Consider the following 22039-nt stretch of genomic DNA (forward strand, 5'->3'; position numbering starts at 1 on the left):
ACTTGTTTTAAGATGAAACCTCCGTTTTCTGAGGCCTTGAAAACCTCATTTAAAGTCACCTCAATTTACGTGCGCAGTCCGGCGCATAGCCGGAAAGCTTAAATATGATAATCTGTGAAAAACGATCAGTTTTGATTATAGAATGAGATAATTTGACTTTGATCAACTTTTTAGGAAAATGGACCCGGACCCGTGATTTGACGGTTCGGGGGGGGGAGGGTCCGTAGGAAAATATGGGACTTGGGCGTATGCCCGGAATCAAATTCTGAGGTCCCGATCCCGACAAATGAATTTTCAAAGAAAATTATTTTCTGAAATTGTTTAAAGAAATTTGAGATGAAGTTTGATTAGAAAGAGATGGTATGGGTCCTGTATTTTGGTTCCGGCACCCGGTACAGGTCTTATATATGGTTTAAGTTATTTCTGTGTAGTTTGGTTGAAAACGGACGTCATTTGATGTGATTCAGACCAAAATTGCTAAATTTGATACTTGATGAAGTTTGAGAATAAAAAAGTTCTTTATTTTGAGGTTGATTCATTGTTATTGAGGTTATTTTGGCGATTTGATCGCACGGATAAGTTCGTTTGATGTTGTTAAGTTAGTACGTGTGTTTGGTTAGGAGCCCTGAGGGCTCGAGTGTGTTTAGGATATGTTTCGGCAAATTTTGAACTTAGGAAAAAGTTGCAGATTAAGAGAAGTTGCAGGTCTCTGAAGCCAGGTCTCGCAGTCCGCAGTAGAAACTTCGCGGCCGCAGTGGGGACTCTGCGATTGCGGTGGGATTTTTGCGGTCCGCGGTGAGCAAGGCCAAGCCTTCGCGGCCGCGCTTGATTTCTTACGGTTCGGCCATGGTCCATTTCATGCGGTCCGCATAGGGGGCCTGAGAGGGGTATAAATAGACAGGATTTCCAGTTATTTTTATTTTTCAAAACCCCAAAAACCTAAGAGGCATTTTTTCAAACAACCTTTCTTCTCCAAATCAAATGTAATTCGTTTTTAATTAGTTTTCTTCAATCATTAACATCTTTTAACATGATTTCAACTTCAAATCAATGATTTTCATGGAGAAATTGGATGTTTTGGGTAGAACCTAAGTTATTCAAAAATTAGGGATTTGGACCTCGATTTGAGGTCCAATTTCAAAACAAATTATATATTTGAGTTTGTGGGTGAATGGGTAATCGGGTTTAGGTTCGAACCTCGGGTTTTGACCATGTGGGCCCGGGGGCAATTTTGATATTTTGGGTAAAACTTTGGAAAACTCATTTTTCATACATTCAAATTGATTCATTTAGCGTTTATTGATGTAATTAAGTAACTTGTGGCTAGATACGAGCGAATTGGCGGAGGAATCAAGGGGTAAAGCTATAATTGAAGCTTGAGTTATGTTACAGGCATAGAGGTAAGTGTTTGGTCTAACCTTAGCTTGAGAGATTAGGAGTTGTGTCCTATTTGCTATTTGCTTCTTGTTGACTACGACGTATAGTCATGGTGACGAGTATCTATGCGTTGGTGTCAAGCATGACCATGAGTCTTATATTGTGATTTTCATTATCTCGTTGTATTATTTATGCTTTGGTAAAAATTTCTATTTGTTGTGTAAAGTTGTGGAAAGAATTGTGACCTATGAACATTGAGGAGTATAAGTGATAATCGAAACTCTAGGGCATTGGCTCGAGTTGCGAAGTGAATTGTGAAGTAAAGTGAGAAAGAGAAGAGATCATTATGTTGCCCCCTTGCCGGACTATTGTTGAGTTGAGGTTCCCTTGCTTTGTGTTCTTAAATGATATTACGGATGCTTAGGTTGATGATTCTTCGTGTTAGGTGTTGTAACAAGTTTAGTTATAGTTGAGGTAGTTAGATGTTGAAACTAGTTGAGTTATAGTTGAGATAGTTAGATGTTGGAACTAGTTTGGTTATGGTTGTTTCTCCCTTGTCGGGACGTATGTACTAAAACTATTGAGTTTCCTTGCCAGGATAGTGTAGTCTATTGTTGATCATTTGTCGAGACGGTTAGTTATGATTATTGTTGACTGTATATTCGGAATAGGTTACACGCCACAATAGATATTATGTTGGATCGGGTTGCACGCCGCAACAGAGATTATATTGGATGAGGTTGCACGCAACAACATATATTATATTGGATCGGTTTGCACGACGCAACAGATATTATATTGAAATGAGTTGCACGCCATAACAGTTATATATATGGAACGGGTTGCACGCCACAACAATGTTAAATGATAAGGGATCGGGTTGCGCGCCGCAACAGTATTGTAGTTGCATTGATTGTAGACATCGACTGTTCTTTCATACTTTATTAAGTTTCTGATAGAATTGATATGTTTCTCTAAAATATGTTTTCCCCTCCCTTTTAAAACTATTATTACTTGTTTATATTTATGATGTATATTATATAACTGCACAGGTTTATCTGGAGTCGGGTCCTAGCCTCATCACTACCTCGCCGGGGTTAGGCTGGCACTTACCAGCACATGGGGTCGGTTTTGCTGATACTACACTCTACACTCTGTGAATATACCGGAGTAGCCTTTGGTCAGCAGCAGTAGCTTGGGAGCCAGCCTTCAGTCCACCGTGATACCGAGGTAGCCTTGCGGGCGTCCGCAGGCCCGACGTCTCCTCTATCTTATTTTATATTTTGTTATCTCATGTATTCGAGACAAACAGTGTTATATTTCTTTCAAACGGTTGTATTTAGTACTCTTATTAGTCCGTGGATGTTGTGACACCGGGTTCTGGTTAGAGGCACGTGATGGTCTGTGAGACATTTTCGTTTCCTATTTATTTAAGACTTCCGCTAAATTTCATATTCCGCTGTTATTTAACTGTTTATTCCTTTGTTAATATAATTGGTAAGAAGTTTTAAAATAAAGGAGTTAATGATTTCTAAGTTCATGGCTTGCCTAGCTTCTACGAGTAAGCGTCATCACGACTCCCGAGGATAAGGAAATCCGGGTCGTGACATTTACTCACAAAAATTACTAAAAACAAAGTTTACCTTTCTCCCAAAAGTAAAATTCATATTTGGCTCCACATAATGTGTTCAATGAGTCAAGTGAAGTACTTTTCATTGACAAAAAAAAGTTGCTGAAAAATGCATATCTCATATTTTTTTTTTAGAGAAATCCCATTTCTTGCCTAAACGAAATGCCTATAAAAGAGCATATATTTGCAACAACAGTTTGCAGAAACTATCAAGTCAAATAATCCCCCCTTTAATTCCCTCCCAAAATGCAGTTCTTCAACTTCTTTTCCCTTTTCCTTTTTGTGTCATTCCTCTTTTTATTTAAGAAATGGAAGAATTCCAATAGCCAAACCAAAAGATTGCCTCCAGGTCCATGGAAATTACCTATTCTTGGAAGCATGCTTCATATGCTAGGTGGACTTCCACATCATATCCTTAGAGATTTAGCCAAAAAATATGGACCAATTATGCACCTTCAACTAGGCGAAGTTTCTCTAGTTGTTATTAGTTCTCCTGAGATGGCAAAAGAAGTACTAAAAACTCATGACCTCGCTTTTGCAAATAGGCCTTTACTTGTAGCTGCCAAGATTTTTTCTTATAATTGCATGGACATTGCCTTTTCTCCTTATGGCAATTACTGGAGACAAATGCGTAAAATTTGTCTCTTGGAATTGCTCAGTGCCAAAAATGTCAAGTCATTCAACTCAATTAGACAAGATGAAGTTCATCGTATGATTAAATTTTTTCGATCATCTCCTGGTAAGCCAGTTAATGTTACAAAAAGGATTTCACTTTTCACAAACTCTATGACATGTAGATCAGCATTTGGACAAGAATATAAGGAGCAAGACGAATTTGTACAACTAGTCAAAAAAGTGTCAAACTTAATAGAAGGGTTTAATGTGGCTGATATATTCCCTTCACTGAAGTTTCTTCATGTGCTCACTGGAATGAAGGCTAAAGTTATGAATACACACAATGAATTAGATGCCATTCTTGAAAATATCATCAATGAGCACAAGAAGACTTCAAAAGGCGATGGTGAATCAGGAGGTGAAGGTATAATTGGTGTACTGCTAAGACTTATGAAAGAAGGAGGCCTTCAATTTCCAATCACTAACGACAACATCAAAGCTATCATTTCTGTACGTACTATATACTGCATATTTCTATCTTCGTTATTAGTACTCCTTCTATTCTATTTTTTGGGGAACTTGTTTTTATCCTATTCCATAAAGAATGACGTATTTCTATATAAGAAATAATTTAACTTTAAATTTTCTATTTTACCTTTAATGACATATTTTTATAGCCATAGGAATTTCATGGCATATTTAATATCACAAGTTCGAAAATTATTTCTGTGTTTCTTAAACTTTGTATCTAATTATACCGTGCCATATAAAGTGAAATTGATGAAGTATTATGATTTATCTTTAATACTAACGTTCTCAAATTGCATAATTAATTTCTGTACTTAAAGAGTCACTTTAGTTAGCTTTCAATTAGGACAACTAATCTTACTTTCGTCATAAAATTTACACATTTGAAAATTACAACAAATGTTATTTCAATCACCACAACTTGGCATTAGGATAACGAAACAAGTAGCAAAATAACTTGATATTTTTTTTTTTTGGGTTTTTGGCATTGAAAATGTCACGGCCCGGATTTTCCACCATCGGGAGTCGTGATGGCGCATATTAATGTAAGCTAGGCAAGCCAATCCTTAACAGCTTACTTCATTAACAAATCACTTCTTTTAACGATTATCCGTGATAGCATAAAAACAACGGAATTTAATAAATGTACGGAAGACTTAAATTAAAGAAACAGAACAATAATCCGGAAATCAACATATGCTTCTACCCAAGAACTAGTGTCAAATTACTCACGAATTTCTAAGAGTACTAAATATAACCGTTTGAAAGAAAAATATAAACTGTTTGTCTCGAATACATGAGATAACAGACTGAAATAAAGATAGAAGAGACGTTGGGCTTGCGGACGCTTGCAAGGCTACCTCGGTGTCTCACTGGACTGAAAGCTGGCTCCCGCGCTACAGCTGCTATCCAAGACCTGGATCTGTGCAAACGAGCACAAAGTGTAGTATCAGCACAACTGACCCCATGTGCTGGTAAGTGTCTGCCTAACCCTGGTGAGGTAGTGATGAGGCTAGGACTAGACTCCAGATAAACCTGTGCAGTTATATACTATATGGCGGAAAAGTAAACAGGTAATAAGAAATCAAAGCTGGGAAAGGGGAAACATGCTTTGGGGGTAGCAGATAAAACAGAATACCAAAGAATAGTAAGGAAACTACAATTTAGCTTCTAACACGGATAAAGAGAAATAAGGCAACTTTCACTTTCAGTTTCATCTTGTTGCAGGCGTGCAACCCGATCCCATTTCTCATTTTTGTGGTAGGGGTACCACCTGCTCTCAATTCAGTATATCTTGTAGTAGGCGTACCACCCGCTCCCATTTCAGTATATCTTGTGGTAGGCGTACCACCCGCTCCCATTTCATTATATCTTGTGGTAGACGTACGACCCGCTCCCTTTTACATTTCATCACACAATCACAAAAAATCCTGGCAATGGAACATAAATAATGTAATAACTTCCCGGCAAGGGAACACAACAATGTTATAATTTTCCCGGCAAGGGAACAACAATATTTAATTATTCATCCCGGCAAGGGAGAATCAGCTATAACCAACCTCAACTCAACTTGTACTCAGTTCGATTATTGAAAATACTCAATCATAGAAGATCATTAAGTAAAGCACTCAAGTGTCATTTAAGTACACAACAACATTCAATTTAAGACTCATGGTCATGCTTAACACCAACGTATAGATACTCGCCACCATGCCTATACGTCGTACTCAACAAGAAGCAAGTAGCAAGTATGACTCAACTCCTAATCCCTCAAGCTAGGGTTAGACCAAACACTTACCTCGATGCCTTGATCACCACTCAAGTCTCAACTATAGCTTTACCCCTTGATTCCACCACCAATTCGCTCGAATCTAGTCACAAGTTAATTAATTACATTAATAAGTGCTAAATGAATCAACCCCAATGCATGAAAATGAGTTTTCAAATGTTTTACCCAAAAGTCAGAAATCACCCCTAGGCCCACGTGGTCGAAACCCGAGGTTCGGACCAAAACCCGATAACTCATTCCGCCACGAATCCAAATATATAATTTGCTTTGAAATCGAACCTCCAATTGAGGTCCAAATCCCCAATTTTAGAAAACCTAGGTTCTACCCTAAACACTCAATTTTCCCCATGAAATTCTTTGATTTGAAGTTGAAATCATGTTAAAATATGTTAAGGAGTGAAGAAAATGAGTTAGAAATCACTTACCAACGTTTTGGAGATGAAAGATTGTTTGAAAATCGCATCTTATGTTTTGGGGTTTTGAAAAAGTAAAAAATAACTGAGATTCCCGTTAATTTATACCCCTCTCAGATCCCCTGTGCGGATCACATCAAATGGACCATGACTACACAGTCTCCACTGCGGACCGCACAAAGGCGACAGCGGCCGCGCTGGCCCCTCCCTGAAGACCTGCAGTTCAGCACCCTAGGCGGACCGCACAAAGGCGATTGCAGCCGCACAACCTCCACTGAGGACCGCAAAAAGGCGACCACGGCTGCGCTGGCCCCTCCGCGGACCGCACAGCCTCCACCGAGGACCTAAGCCTAAGGCATTCCGGAACCCACTCGAAACTCACCCGAGCCCTCGAAACTCCAACCCAAGTATGCACACAACCTCAAAAATATCCTACGAACATATTCGTGTACTCAAATGACCAAAATAACATCACGAACATCGAATTAAACCTCGAGATCAATAAAATTTCTCAAAACTCTTTTAAACATTAAATTTCTCAATTAAGGTCTGGATCACGTCAAATGACGTCCGTTTTTAACCAAATTTAACAGGAATGACTCAAGTCATATGTGAGACCTGTACCGGGTGCCTGAAATAAAATACGGGCCCGATACCATTACTTTCTAATAAGTTTTCACTTCAAATTTCCTTAAACAATTTTTGAAAATAATTTCACTTAAAAATTTATTTCTCGGGCTAGGGACATCGGATTCCGATTTCGGGCATACGCCCAAGTCCCATATTTTCCTAGGGACCCTCCGGGACCGTCAAATTATGGGTCCGGGTCCGTTTACCCAGAATGTTGACCAAAGTCAAATTTATTCATTTTAAATTCAAGACTTAACATTTTTCACAGAATTTCATATTTAATCTTTCCGGCTACGCGCTTGGACTGCGTACGAAAATCAAAGCAACTTTAAATGAAGTTTTCAAGGCCTCAAAAGCACATAATGGATAAAAAAACAGGTGATGACCCTTTGGGTCGTCATAGAAAATTTATAATTCCTTTTGGTGTAAGAATAAAGGTAGTAGCACAAACGTAGTACAAATATGTTATTTGAATATTTCAGTAGAAATTTGTCAAGAAGTTTGCAAGAGAAGTGAATATTGTAACTTGCTCGAAAATGAAGGACATCTTTGGTGGGGGAACAAAAACTTCATCAACAACAATTAATTGGGCCATGGTCGAAATGATGAAGAATCCAAGTGTATTTTCCAAAGCTCAAGTAGAGGTAAGAGAAATCTTGAGAGGGAAAGAAACTTTTGATGAAATTGATGTCGAGGAGTTCAAATACCTAAAGATGGTCATTAAAGAAACTTTCAGACTCCATCCTCCAGTACCTCTTTTGCTTCCAAGAGAATGTAGAGAAGAAACGGACTTAAACGGCTACACTATTCCATTTAAAACAAAAGTCGTGGTTAATGTTTGGGCAATGGGAAGAGATCCAAAATATTGGGATGACGTAGAAGCTTTAAACCTGAGAGATTTGAACACAACTCTATGGATTATATTGGTAATAATTATGAATATCTTCCCTTTGGTAGTGGAAGGAGAATTTGCCCTGGAATATCATTTGGTTTAGCAAATGTTTATTTTCCACTAGCTCAATTATTGTATCACTTTGACTGAAAACTCCCAACTGTAATCAATCCAAGTGAACTGGACTTGACTGAGGCGGCTGGAGCAGCTTGTGCCAGAAAGAATGACCTACACGTGATCGCAACTGCTTATCAACATTGTGAAGAGTGATCTCATGGCGTCAAACCTTTTCTTAAAAGAAGAATCTTTGCAACTGAATTTCGTTGGCAACCCCACCATTGTACTTTCTTCCGTTGGTGTTTATTATTTATAATATTTGTGTCCTTTTTCATATATAGATATATCATTATAGCTTTCCACGCAAGCTGTCAAATAAGACTTTCTGTTGTTTTTATATTTTGCAATGTAGTGACATGCTATCCGTGTGAACTAAATATACTACTTACATCCCTCCATTATAAAGAAAAGATACTAGAGGGACACCACAGGTAGGGGTGGGCATATTTCGGTCGGAACCGAATAAACCGACCGAACCGAATTTTTTTTAATTTCGGTTTCGGTTATTCATTTTGTTCGATCGATTTCGGTTTAAAATTTTAAAATTTTGGTTTTTCAGTTCGATTTTCGGTTATTCAGTTTTTTAATTCAGTTAACCGAAAAACCGAATTATTAACATATATGTTCTTTAAGTTATACATAGGCTAAGCCCATAGGTAATAAATCAATACTATTAGGTCCAATCTATCAAAGGCTCAACCCAATTAACTAAGTCCATCAACTTTCCAATCTTAAAGACTTTCAGTCTATTAAAACTTCCATAGCATATGTGATAGATACCGGGAGAATTTCACACAGAGTTGTAATTTACACTATGTTTGAATTTTATGATCCATACAGTGTGCAAAGTTTAGTCTATTTTTTTCTATAAACACAATATTTCCAACAATTTCGAAGTTTTGCGAAAAATCAACAAATTCGTCGGTCGTATTATTACATAGAAGGAGTCCAATATGATAATGTTCAAACCGAAAACCGAACCGAAATAATCGAACCGAAATTAGAATAACCGAACTGAACCGAACTTATTTCAGTTTGGTTTCGGTTACTACTTTTACAAAACCGAAAACCGAATAACCGAACAGAATTTTTTCAAACCGAACCGAACCGACCGAATACCCACCCCTAGCCACAGGTCAAACACTCCTATAGGGAGGGTAATGGCATTGCGGGAGCTTTGGCATGTTGTAGATTTTGATAACCCTCCACCCTTTTTATTACCGCGCTTACTTTTGGACTCGCAGGGGATTGTAACTCTACGTTCAGCCCCCTCTTTGTAATCCTTTATTCCCTCTTCAATAAATAAAATGCCTGGTTTTGGTAACCAAAAAAAGATAATATGATGATTAGGTTTTAGTAACCAAAAAAAGATAATATGATGGAATCATCATATTTTGTTTTGTGTATTGTTGATCTTGAGCTATGTGAGGTTTGATGAATAACAACGAAAAGTTCTTGCCAGTTACTGTTGGCCAAGTAAAGGTGAAGTTTAAGGAACTCGGATATGGACCGGGTCTATCTTGTGAAACACAGTTGTGATACATGTGAGATGTACGTGAAGGAGACAAACCTAACTTATCAGAAGTGATATCTCCTCATCATGATCGAAAATATTGCATATTGGATAAGGAGAAAGACTCCTTAAACAAAGAGAACACGGTTTAGGAAAAGGATAGAGTTAGAGTATGAGATCAACTAGAACTCTTCCACCATGGAAGAGTAGCATCGGTATCCTAGTCAATCTCTAATTGCTAACTTCTTAAATATTAATGTTGTTCTCTTTTACAGGTGATGCACATAAGCAGAAGTTAAAAATGAATTGAGAGTAAAATAGCAAGGCAATTTTGCAAGCAATTTATATGTGATTCAAGCGTGCAAACCTGAAGCTACTTGAACCAGATAGAAGAATCAGTTCCAAGTGTCTATCTTTTATTCTCGTTCAATTGTAGTAGGTGATTTTACATTGTACCTTTCAAATTATTTAGAAGCAATTGTATTAGGTACTTAGAGTTTTCAAGTTACAGTTAACTTGTAGTTGTCGCAACAGTTGAGGCTGTGTGCCACAACGGGATTAGAGTTTATCCTAGGTTTACAAAAGCATTTTTTGTAAATGCACTTTTTGGCTCAGTGATTTTAGTGGAGAGTTTGAGAAATTCTACTGAAAGGTGGGTTGTGATTTTTTCATCTTTTGAGCCTGGTGTTTTTCACATAAAATATTTATGTTCTTTATTTTCTGTATTTATTATTCTACAACAGTAGCAGTTAGAACTCATAGAAGAACCAGGTCCTTCTATAATCAAGTTAAGCGAAAATTCGGTACCAGACAAATCACCTCCCCCCCTTGTGTGGTATTGAAGTATAAAACATCAATTGGTATCAAAGCAGATTTTCCTTGAAGACGCTAACACCTTAAGAATAGATCAAGATGAGTGCACTACCTGGAAACTGGGAAGGACAATCTACTGCTAGGCCTCCATTCTTTAATGGCCAGTACTATTCTTGGTGGAAGAATAAGATGAGAGACCACATCATCGTATAAGACTATGAACTTTGGGACATTGTTACTGATGGTCCCCTGGCTACCACAAAGAAGAATGCTGAATGAGTAGACGTGTCAAAGAGAAGAGCTGACTGTACTGCTGAAGATTTGGAGAAATGGGAAAAGAATGTCAAGACCAAGAAATGGCTTGTGTGTGGACTAGGTTCAGATGAGTATAGCAGAATTCAAAGATGTACTACTGCTAAGGAGATCTGGGACACTCTATAAGTGGCCCATGAAGGAACTCCTCAAGTAAAGAGATTAAGAGGAACACTGGTGTATTATCTATATGAGAATTTCACCATGAAGGAAGGTGAAACCATCCAAAAGATGTACACAAGGTTCACAACACTAACAAATGAACTTAAGTCTCTTGGACGAATTATCCTTGAAGAAGACAAGGTTGAGAAAATCTTGTCAAGGGTCTTGCCAGTAACTTGGGAAAGCAAAATCACTGCTCTTCTGGAATCAAAGAACATTGCTACTCTCAAGTTGAATGAGTTGATTGGAAATGTCACTGCCTATGGACTGAGAAGGCAAACCATGAAAATGGATGCACCCAAGAAGGAAAGAAGTTTGGCTCTTAGAATAACTGAAGGTGCAAATTTAGCGGATGATGAAATGGATATGATCACAAGGGATTTCAAGAAGTACCTAATGAGAGGAAAGGGTTCTTCAGGAGGTGCAACCTTCAACAAACCAAGGGCCCCTAAAAACAAACTAGCGAAGGCTGCTACAAATGTGGTAAAACTGACCATATGATCAAGAATTGTCCTTAGTGGGAAATTAAATGGAAGAAAGAAAGGGCTAACTGAATAGGAAGAAGGAACAGGTTCAACCCAATAAGAACAAAGGATCAACAAAGGCTATGGTTGCTGCTTAGGGAGAAAGCTCAAATGAGGATTCAGAAGATGAAGTTGGAGATAAAACAACACTTATGGACATTGGAGAATCAGATGATGAACAAGAGGTAAATGTGATTCATCTCAAAGACAAGATTAAATTTTTGTCTAAAGAAAAGCTATCTGAATTACTTCTAGACTTCATTGATGAGTCTAAGGTCATAAACAATGAGAAGGAACATCTGTCTAGGGAATGTGTGATCCTAAAAGCTAAGTGCAAAAATCAGGAACTCAGGGCTAGTGAAAGTGATAGTAAAAATACTGAGTTTAAGAACTAGGTTCTTGAACTTGACACCACTATCTTAGAACTTAGATCTGAAAATTTAAAACTGAAATTAGGAATAGGTACAAAGAAAGTTGATCACACACACCTCACCTTAGAAGAAAATCTAGGAAAAATGAAGGATGAGTTGTACAAGAGATATGAGTAGATAAGAGTCCTAAAAGAAGATTTAGGCAAGGTGAAGCATGAACTAGATAGAACGTGCAAATGGAATAAGTATTCTAATGCACTATCCTGGATAACAGAGCATCATAGTAGAAATAAGAGAGGACTTGGTTATGGGACCCCGACACCTAAGTGGGATCACAAAAGCAAGTACATCACACTTCCTGAGAACAAAATCTACACACACTGTGGCAAGACTGGTCATTACAAAAGTGAATACAATGCAAAAGAAAAGGCCAGTCAAAAGAACAAAATCTTTGTTCAAGAGAAAAATAGGCTGCCTGGATGGGCTAAAAAGAATTCAATTCAGTCATTTGCCTATAGAAAGGGACCCAAACTAGTTTGGGTTCCTAAGACTAACCCCTGATTTCATTTTACATGTCAAAGTGAAGGGAAGTAGCCAAATATGGTACATGGATAGTGGCTTCTCAAAGTATATGACTAGAAGTATGAACGAGTTCCTTTCACTTGAGGACCTAAAATGAGGTAATGTCTCCTTTGGAAATGGTAAGAAAGGTGAGATCATTGGGGTTGGAAAGGTAGGTAAGACAGAATCAGATTCCATTAAGAATGTCTACTTGATAGATGACTTAAAATATAGCCTAATCAGTGTATCACAACTGTGTGACAGAGGTAACCTGGTAGCATTCACCTCTACCAAATGTTTTGTGATTAATCATACCACTCACAAGATTGTTTTGCAGGGAAAAAGAGTTAACAATATTTACATTGTAGATTTTTCTACTCTTTCAGAAAACGAACTCACTTTTTTAAGTGTATTGGACAATGATCCCCTCTTATGGCACACAATACTTGGTCATGCAAGTCTAAATCAACTCAACAAATTAGTCTCCAAGGACCTGGTGATAGGGTTACCTAACATCAAGTTCAAGGAAGACAAAGATTGTGAGGCCTGTGCAAGGGGGAAGCAAGTAAGATCCTCTTTTAAAAGCAAGAAAGCGATAAGCACGACCAGGTCGATGGAACTGGTTCATATGGATCTCTATGGTCTAACGAGAACATTGAGAAGAGGTGGGAAGAAATATATGATGATGCTTGTTGATGATTACTCTAGGTTACTTGGGTATTGTTTTTAACATCTAAGGATGAAACATTTGACATGTTTATTGTGTTTGTTAGAAAATCTCAAAAACAACTAGGTAATCAACTTGCATCAATTATGTCTGATCATGGAACTGAATTTGAAAATGCTAAGTTTGCTGAATTTTATGATGTGCATGGTGCAGATCATAATTTCTCTGCCCTAGGACTCTTCAACGGAATGGAGTAGTTGAAAGAAAGAATATGACTCTTGAAGATATGGCTAGGACTATGCATCTTTCAAGTAAACTGCCCCATAGCTTCTGGGCAGAGGCTGTAAATACTGTATGTCACATCATTAATTGGTGTATGACTAGACCGCTTGTAGAGAAGACTCCTTATGAGTTACTTAAAGGGAGAAAACCAAATATATCCCATCTTAGGGCATTTGTATACAAGTGCTTTGTGCACAATAATGGAAAGGACTCCCTAGATAAGTTTGATCCCAGAAGTGATGAGGGAGTATTCTTAAGATATTATTCACATAGTACAGCTTATAAAGTGTACAACAAAAGAACTTTGTGTGTAGAAGAAAGTGTACATGTAGTTCTTTTTGAAACAAACATTCTTTCTGAGAGACAGGAACATGAAGATGAAGCTATTGGGCTGGTAAAAGAATTGAGTAAAATCACAGCTCAAGCTGAAGCTACACCAAAAGAAGGAACAGGTGATGGAACAGGTTCTTCCATCTAGGGCAACCTGACAGGGGGAACAGATTAAAGAAAAAATGAATCTAATTTCCATATGGAACCTGTCCATGAGCTTGTTCCTCAGCAACAGAACATAAGAGAAACTTCAAATAGAAATCAGTTGGTGGTGAAACCTTATAAGTATCAAAGTTCTTATCCCATTGAGAACATCCTTACTGACCCAACTTCTGGAGTTAAAACCAGGTCTCAATTGATGAATTTGTGCGCTTTTGATGCATTCTTATCTCTTATTCAACCTAAAAATATTGCTGAAGCTTTGTAGTGTTCATACTGGATGAATGCAATACAAGATGAACTCAATCAGTTTGAAAGAAGTCAAGGGTGGCATATGGTCATAAGACCCAAGGACAGATCAGTAATTGGAACTAAATGGGTCTTCTGAAACAAACTTGATGAACATGGAACGGTTACAAGGAACAACGAAAGATTAGGGGTCCAAGGATATAGCCAAGAGGAGGGCATACACTATGATGAGACCTTTGCTCCAGTTACAAGACTGAAGGCTATAAGACTCCTCATAGCCTTTGCAGCATACATAGAATTTACCCTTCACCAAATGGATATGAAGAGTGCCTTCCTAAATGGCTACTTAAAGGAAGAAGTCTTTGTCAAACAACCTCCAGGGTTTGAAAGTAAGGAGTGTCCAGAACATGTATACAAACTAGACAAGGCCCTATATGGACTCAAGCAGGATCCTAGAGCATGGTATGAACTCCTATCCAAATTCCTACTTGAACATGGATACAAAAGAGGTAAGGTTGACAACACTCTATTCTTGAGAGAAAAAGGTAAGGATCTACTAGTATTACAAATATATATTGATGGCATAATATTTGGGGAAACCACTGAAAAATTGAGTAAGGAATTTGCTAAATTAATGGGGAGTGAATTTGAAATGAATATGATGGGTGAGCTTAACTTCTTCTTAGGCTTACAGATCAAACAAAATCCAAATGGAACCATGATCCATCAGCAGAAATATGCAAACGAAGTGTAAGACGTATAAAATGGATGAATCAAAGGAAATAGACACACCCATTGCAACTGCTATTAAATTATACATAGATGAACAGGTTCATCTGTTGATCAGAAGTTATATAGGGGTATGATTTGTTCACTTTTGTATCTTACTGCTAGTAGATCTGACATTAATTTCAGTTAAGGGCTTTGTGCTCGTTTTCAAGAAAATCCTAAGGAATCCCACTTGACTGCTGTCAAGAGGATACTGAGATATTTGAAAGGCGTTACTGACCTTTGCCGCTGGTACCCTAAAGGTAGTAACTTTAATCTAGTAGGATATGCTAATGTTGACTATGCAAGTTTCCTTGTGGATACAAAAATTACCTCAGGTGTGGCTCATTTTCTTGGTTCATGTCTGGTATTATGGGCCACTAAAAAGTAGAATTCAGTGGCCTTATCCACTGATGAGGCTGAGTATGTTGTTGCTGCCTCTTATTGTGCTCAACTATTGTGGATCAAACAGCAGCTGATGGATTTTGGCACTGAAGTTGGTTGCATCCCTATATTTTGTGATAACACTAGTTCTATTAGTATGACTAAGAACTCAGTTCATCATAAGAAGACTAAGCACATAGATGTTAGACATCACTTCTTAAGGGACAACTATAAGAATGGATTGATTACTATAGAATTTTGTGCTACTGATAAACAGATAGTTGATATCTTTACTAAAGCACTAAGTAGAGAAATCTTTGAAAGGAACAAGTTAAAATTAGGGATGATTAAGATAACCTAATAGGACCATCTCAGAATGCACAATGAAAAAAATGAAAAAATAATTTGGTTATGAAATCTAGAACTTGTGTAAATATCTAGATTAATTTTTACTCAGTTTCATACTGTAAATAGTATACTCATGTGACATGTGTTGATATGACTCACTAATCTCTAACAACATTTTCTCTATTTTGGTAAATTGAGGCATGATCAAGAGGATTCTAAATGAAGAACCTGCTTCATCAATATTGATTCATCTGAATAATGAGGTACGTTTTTTATACTTTACACAATTGGAAATATAAATATTTAAATCATGAGCAGAGTCCTACCTATGTTCAGAAACATCAAAAAATCCTATTCGTTTATTTTTTGAACCAGTTCCGTCTCTATTAGAATTCTCACCACAAAAATTGCCTAAAATCTAGGTAAGCTTAATCGCTCATTCAACCTGAAATTTCAGGTTGATTGTACTTCTAATTGACTGCAAAAATCTATCGTTAGTCATTAATTAAGTTTCTCTCTTTAAAAACCCATCATTACCATCTGCCTAGACCGTCAAAATTTCTTTCACTCTAAATTGTTCTCTCTTCCAAAAGCCAAACTCCAAAATTCTCTCACGAAATCAGTCACAATGTCGAATCCTCAAGATAACCCAGACACTCCTCCACAACCTACCTCTTCTGATTCCTCTACACCTCCTCCACCAAGTACAACCCCCCAGCCTAGGAGGAAATATGTTAAGATGTTCGCTCGTAAAATTGTGGCTATAGGTGCACTATCAAAAAGATTGAACGCACAATTAAAGGCTAGCCAAGCCCAAGAATCTGAACACTTAGATGATTCCTTCAAGTCTACAAGTGAGGGGGAAGGAGCTGGGTCTTCTGATTCTGAGAAGATTCAGAGTTCCCCTTCTGAGGTACGTTATGGTTTTGTTGAAAATGTAAATAATATGTTTTTTCTTGTTGGGTTTATTAGAGATGTGGAAATGCCTGAGTTGAGAAGGAGCGGAGGTAAAAAAATGAAAAAGAGAGAGAGAGAGAGGGTGCAAGTTGTGATGTGAGAGGAACAGGGGTAGAAGTGGTTGATTCGTCACCCACATCTAAGATGATTAAACCAGCAATTTGTGGGACTGAGGATGAAATTGTAGGAGAAAGTGGCAAGAAAATAGGGGAAGTGGATTAGGGGAGGCTGCTGAGGGTTTGGTAAATTTAAGTTTTCATATGGATGAACCTGGTTCATCTATTGAACAAACCCTAGCAGACCTTCTGAAGAAAGTAGGTGCCAGTTATAATCCCAAGAAAAGGAGAACTCCAACACCTAAAGTTCCAAGCACTACAAAGAACACCAAAAGAAGAAAGGCCAATTCCCCAACAACTGCTAAAATTCCCTTTCCAAAGAGGAGAGTCACAAGAAGTATTGTGAAATAGAGTGAGGGTGAATTACAAAAGGTTTTAGCTGAAAGCAAGAAGAAGAGGATAGATAAAGGAAAACATAAGGTTGCAGAGACTTCTGAGACTGTTGATGTTGAGGAGATGGGACACGTCCATCAGGAGGAATATACATATGTGGAGGTTCAGACCCCCAAGCCTAAAAAGACCAAGACTTCTTCCAAGAAGTCTTCATCAGGGTCTAAGGTTACTGAATCTTCATTGGCCAAGAAGACATGGTCTGCAATGAAAAACAAACCATTTAGAATTGCTGAGGATGAGGGATGGAGTGATGAGTAAGAAAGTGAGTCTGATGGTGAACAAGACAAGCTGGCCAAGTTTGGCAAAAGAAAATTTTTAAAGGGGAGATTGCTGAAAGACTTGGTAGAACTAGGAATGGTTCGATTGGTTGGTGCACTAGCTGCTCAACGCTGGAAGGACATGGTCCTTCAGATAGATGGAAGGCTAGCTCGAAATGAAATCATTGAATTCATGGCCAATGTAGAAGTCAATGATGATAGAGTTACCAGCCAAGTGAAAGGGGTTCAAGTGACCTTTGATCCAGAGAAGCGAGGTGAGATTCTTGACATCCCAGCTGAGGGATATGGTGACTACACTAGGCAAAGATAGCCAAGTCTGAATTCCTTTCCTCCTGCCCTTGAAATCACTAGGAGATTCTATGATGTTGAAGAAGAAGTGAATGAGACCAAATTTGTGCACAAGAGTGAAATGAAGCCACAATACAAAGTCCTATTTGAGTTTGTCAACAAGTGCCTACTACCTAAGCAGGAATGAAGGCACATTGCTAACTATATGGACTTAGTTCTGATGGAGTGTCTTGAAAGTGGAAGGCAAATCAACTGGCATGCATTCATCATCAAGCTACTGGACAGGGTTATCAATGGCTCTAAGGTCCATGCCACCCCTTATGGATTTATTGTGACTACTGTTCTGGATCGATGCAAGGTGCCTCTGAAGAAGTGGGAAATAGCCACAAGAAAGGACCATTTTGGCATTAATACTTTGATTTCTTGTGACTATTTAGTCAATGCCATTCCGAATGAACCTGGTTCATCCAATAAGACACCTCTCAATAGTAAAGTTAGGTTTCTAGTTCAGGAAAGTGGGGCCAAGGATGTTGAGATAGCTAGGCTGAAGGCTCACTAAGTAGAGGTTGAATCTGAGAGGTATGCTCCCAGAACTGAGCTCACCAAGGAAAAAGAGAAGAATGATGGTATTCTTCAAAATATGTTGAACCTTCTCCAAGCCCAAAATCAACCCTCTAGCTCTCCCAAGCCTTAGGACTTCTAGCCTTCATCTCCTGAACCTTTCTAGTACCACCAGTGACCCAGATTAGGGATTTCACTTTTTTTTTGCTCATATTTTGAATATTTTAGCTTTCTTTTTGTGGATTGTGTAACAACATATCTTCTATCAATGAAATCTACTAATTTTGCTCTTGTTGATTGTTAATATTTTCTTAATAGTTTGAATGTGTTTGCTTGATTACAGATGATTAATCCATGATTGCACTTGCAGTTGCCCCAGTGGCCATGAGTAATTGTTAAAATTCTGGGACTCACACTTTATTTATGCAACTTTTCGATGATGCCAAAAGGGGGAAGAGATACTGTGCTTTATATATTCTGAATAAGTGATGTTTATAACCTAATGAACTTGGTCCTTGATGATAAGTAAATTTTTCAAACTTTGTATTGATGAATAAACTGAGTTCTGATAGGGCCTAAGTGAGTGAAAAGTATAGAGTTTGTCATCATCAAAAAGGAGAAATTTGTTGGCCCAAGTAAAGGTTAACTTTTGAAGAGTGACAAAGGAACTCAGACATGGACCAAGTCCATCTTGTTAAGCACAGTTATAATTAACTCAAACATGTGATATACACGTGAATGAGACAAACCTATCATATCAGAAGTGATATCTCCTAATCATGATCGAAAAGGTTGTATATTGGATAAGCAGAAAGATTCCTTACACAAAGAGAACACGATTTAGGAAAAGAATAGAGTTAGAGTATGAGATCAACTAGAACTCTTCCACCATGGAAGAGTAGCATCAGTATCCTAGTCAATCTCTAATTGCTAACTCCTTAAATATTAGTGTTGTTCTCTTTTATAGGTAATTCACATAAGAAGAAGTTAAACGTGAATTGAGAGCAAAATAGCTAGGCAATTTTGCAAGCAATTTATATGTGATTCAAGCATGCAAACCTGAAGCTACTTGAACCAGATAGAAGAACCAGTTCCAAGTGACTATCTTTTATTCTAGTTCAATTGTAGTAGGTGATTTTACATTGTACCTTTCAGATTGTATTAGGTATCTAGAGTTTTCCAGTTAGAGTTAACTTGAAGTTATCGCAACAGTTGAGGCTGTGTGCCACAACGGGATTAGAGTTAATCCTAGGTTTACAAAAGAGTTTTTTGTAAATGCGGTTTTTGGCTCAATGATTTTAGTGGAGATTTTGGAAAAATCTTACTGGAAGGTAGATCGTGTTTTTTTCACCTTTTGAGGCAAATGTTTTCCACGTAAAATCTCTGTGTTCTTTATTTTCTGTATTTATTATTCTGCAACAGTAGTAGTCGGAACACATAGAAGAACCAGTTCCTTCTATAATCAAATTAAGCAATAATTGGATACCACACAAATCACCCTCCCTCTTGTGTGGTATTGAAGTATAAAACATCAGTTACTTATCGACATAGACCCAAATGAGTTTAAAATCTGAGTTAATTAATTGGATTTTTACATAAATAGCTTACTGGATTCATTGTTTACTTTTCATAATCAGTATATATAGATTATACACGGTTATACACATATTTTGTATAAATTATTTATATACTATATATCCTCCGGCTATCTTTAATTAAAGTGGTTGGACGAATGGCTTTAGTTTAATTCTTCTTAATTAATTGGGTATGATAATTATAGAATAGGAAGTGTGAAGTACCAGGAAGGTTATGTGTTACATCGTTCCTGTATGAATAAGAGTGTCAATGTATATTTATAGTTGGTCTAGGACTTGTACTTGCACGTATTAACTCGTTTCTCGACATGTTAGTAGTAGAGAGAACACTATTAGTACTGATCAAATTAACCTTGAAGCTGAAGTAAAAATTTAGTGAAAGTCGAGTCAGTTAGAGAACTAGAAAAGAACGAAACGCTTCAAGATAGTTTGAACAACATTAATCTACAAGACAAAGGACCCACTATCATTTGCTGGGAAAATATCTGGAAATAATGGACCTCTTGTAGGTATGGCAACAAGAAAAAATTCAATTACAACACTATGAGGTACCAAGGGATCTGGATTATCAATGCATGCAATTGCTAAGGTTATACCTAGTGTGGAAAGCCAGGTCCAGTGCCCTATTTACCGTAACAAGATAGAAAGACTCAAACATGTACAAATCTAGAATCAAGTCACGTGGCAAACACCTCCTACGGGCATACTCAAAGTCAACACTGAAGGTAGCTTCATCAAAGAAAATATATACAAAGATATGACTGTATATAGTTTTATTCTTGAACTCGACTCCCTAATTAGTGCAAATATGACGACCAATAGAATGACCAACAATACGAAGAACAAACAGATTGCAAGACAACATCATAAATGAGGCAAACATCGGAGTGTATCATTATTTTAGGGAAAGGTACTTAGTGTTGGAAAAACTAATATCCCACTTATTCACGGTATATAACAATGACACAAGAGAATAACAACGATACCAAATATTTTTACGGGATAAATTACAATACCCGAGTGGAGTAATATAATACCACTATAATATTATAATTTGGTAGTGTTAAGAGACTACTACAACTTCAAAAGAAATAACACTCTTTATTTTAAACACCTCAACTACAATATTATTCCCACTCAATATTTATCTCATAAATTATAATCTGTGGATTACTCTCTCTGGCTTCCCTCATTTTTGGTGTACTTGAAATGAAACAGAATGACTCTATTCATAAGCCAAGGAGCCGTCCAACTGAGCCAATCAAATTCATTCGTTGCAATTTGCAGCAATCTGCAAATTGCCATCTTGTTATCGTCCATTTCAACTTGTTGCATTGCAACATGTTGCCAACTTTTGTTTTGCTTTTTCTTTTATTTATTTTTTATTTTAATAGGTCCCATAACGCTATCCATTAATTTTGATTTTTTCTCTTTATTCCAAGACATGATCTCAATCTTTCAAAATCTTCAAACTTGAGAGGTTTTGTGAAGATATCTGCAATTTGATCATGAGACTTCACATACTTGAGCTCGACTTCCTTCTTAGCAATGTATTCTTTGATGAAGTGATACCTTGTGTCTATATGCTTGCTTCGATCATGATACACCGGATTCTTCGCGAGTGCTTGTGCAGATTTGTTGTCAATACAAATCTCTATAGCTTCAATTTGTGGAAAATTGAGTTCCTTCAATAATCTTCTTAGCCAAATAGCATGACAGGTACATGATGTTGCTGTTACGTATTCGGTTTCACAAGTCGAGAGTATAACAATGGATTGTTTCTTTGAACTACAAGAAATAACAAAATCACCCAAGAAAAATACAAAACTAGTTGTACTTTTTCAATTATCAATATCTCTCGCATAATCACTATCACAAAATCTCATAAGATTGAAGTCATTAGAAGAAGAATAAAATAACCCAAATTCAATCGTACCTTTCAGGTAACGAAGAATACTTCTAGTGACTATCAAATGAGTGGAGGTAGGAGCTTCTATGAAAAAGCTTACTATTCCAACTGCAAAGAGTGTATCTGGCCTTGTACAAGTCAAGTACCTCAAACTTCTCACAAGACTTTTGAAAATGTGAAATCAACTTTAAAACTTGGACAATGTTGTCCCACTCTCCATCGGCGTGTTCACGGGGTTGCAATCGAGCATGTTGAACTTCTTCAATATCTCTTTTGTAAAGTTTTTTTGAGAGATAAAAATTTCATCCTCCATTTGCTTCACTTCTAGGCCCAGGTAGTATGACATGAGCCCTACATCTATCATCTCGAACTCATGGGACATATCCTTCTTAAAAACTTCAAACAAACATGAGTTATTACCCGTAAAAATACGATCATCATCATAAAGACAAACAAGAAAGATATCTCCATTAGTATGAAATTTAAGGTAATGAGCATATTGTCAACT

At 37.3% G+C, this 22039-nt stretch overlaps 1 protein-coding gene and 1 long non-coding RNA gene across 2 annotated transcripts; both read left to right on the forward strand.

The window, feature by feature from the left end:
- The first annotated feature begins 1951 nt into the window (after window positions 1–1951).
- On the forward strand, window positions 1952–2834 carry LOC142176561 (uncharacterized). The gene is made up of 2 exons (XR_012705230.1): window positions 1952–2010; window positions 2430–2834. It is a non-coding gene; the product is annotated as an uncharacterized LOC142176561 (long non-coding RNA).
- A 356-nt stretch (window positions 2835–3190) lies between these two features.
- LOC107774025 (premnaspirodiene oxygenase-like) lies at window positions 3191–8242 on the forward strand. Its single transcript, XM_016593470.2, has 2 exons — window positions 3191–4132; window positions 7525–8242. The coding sequence occupies exons 1-2, from the start codon at window positions 3254–3256 to the stop codon at window positions 7975–7977; spliced, it is 1332 nt and encodes a 443-aa protein (XP_016448956.2). The 5' UTR covers window positions 3191–3253; the 3' UTR covers window positions 7978–8242.
- The last annotated feature ends 13797 nt before the right edge of the window (window positions 8243–22039 follow it).

The sequence above is a fragment of the Nicotiana tabacum genome, chromosome 22 (genome assembly GCF_000715075.1).
Source record: "Nicotiana tabacum cultivar K326 chromosome 22, ASM71507v2, whole genome shotgun sequence".
In the NCBI taxonomy this organism is placed as follows: Eukaryota; Viridiplantae; Streptophyta; class Magnoliopsida; order Solanales; family Solanaceae; genus Nicotiana; species Nicotiana tabacum.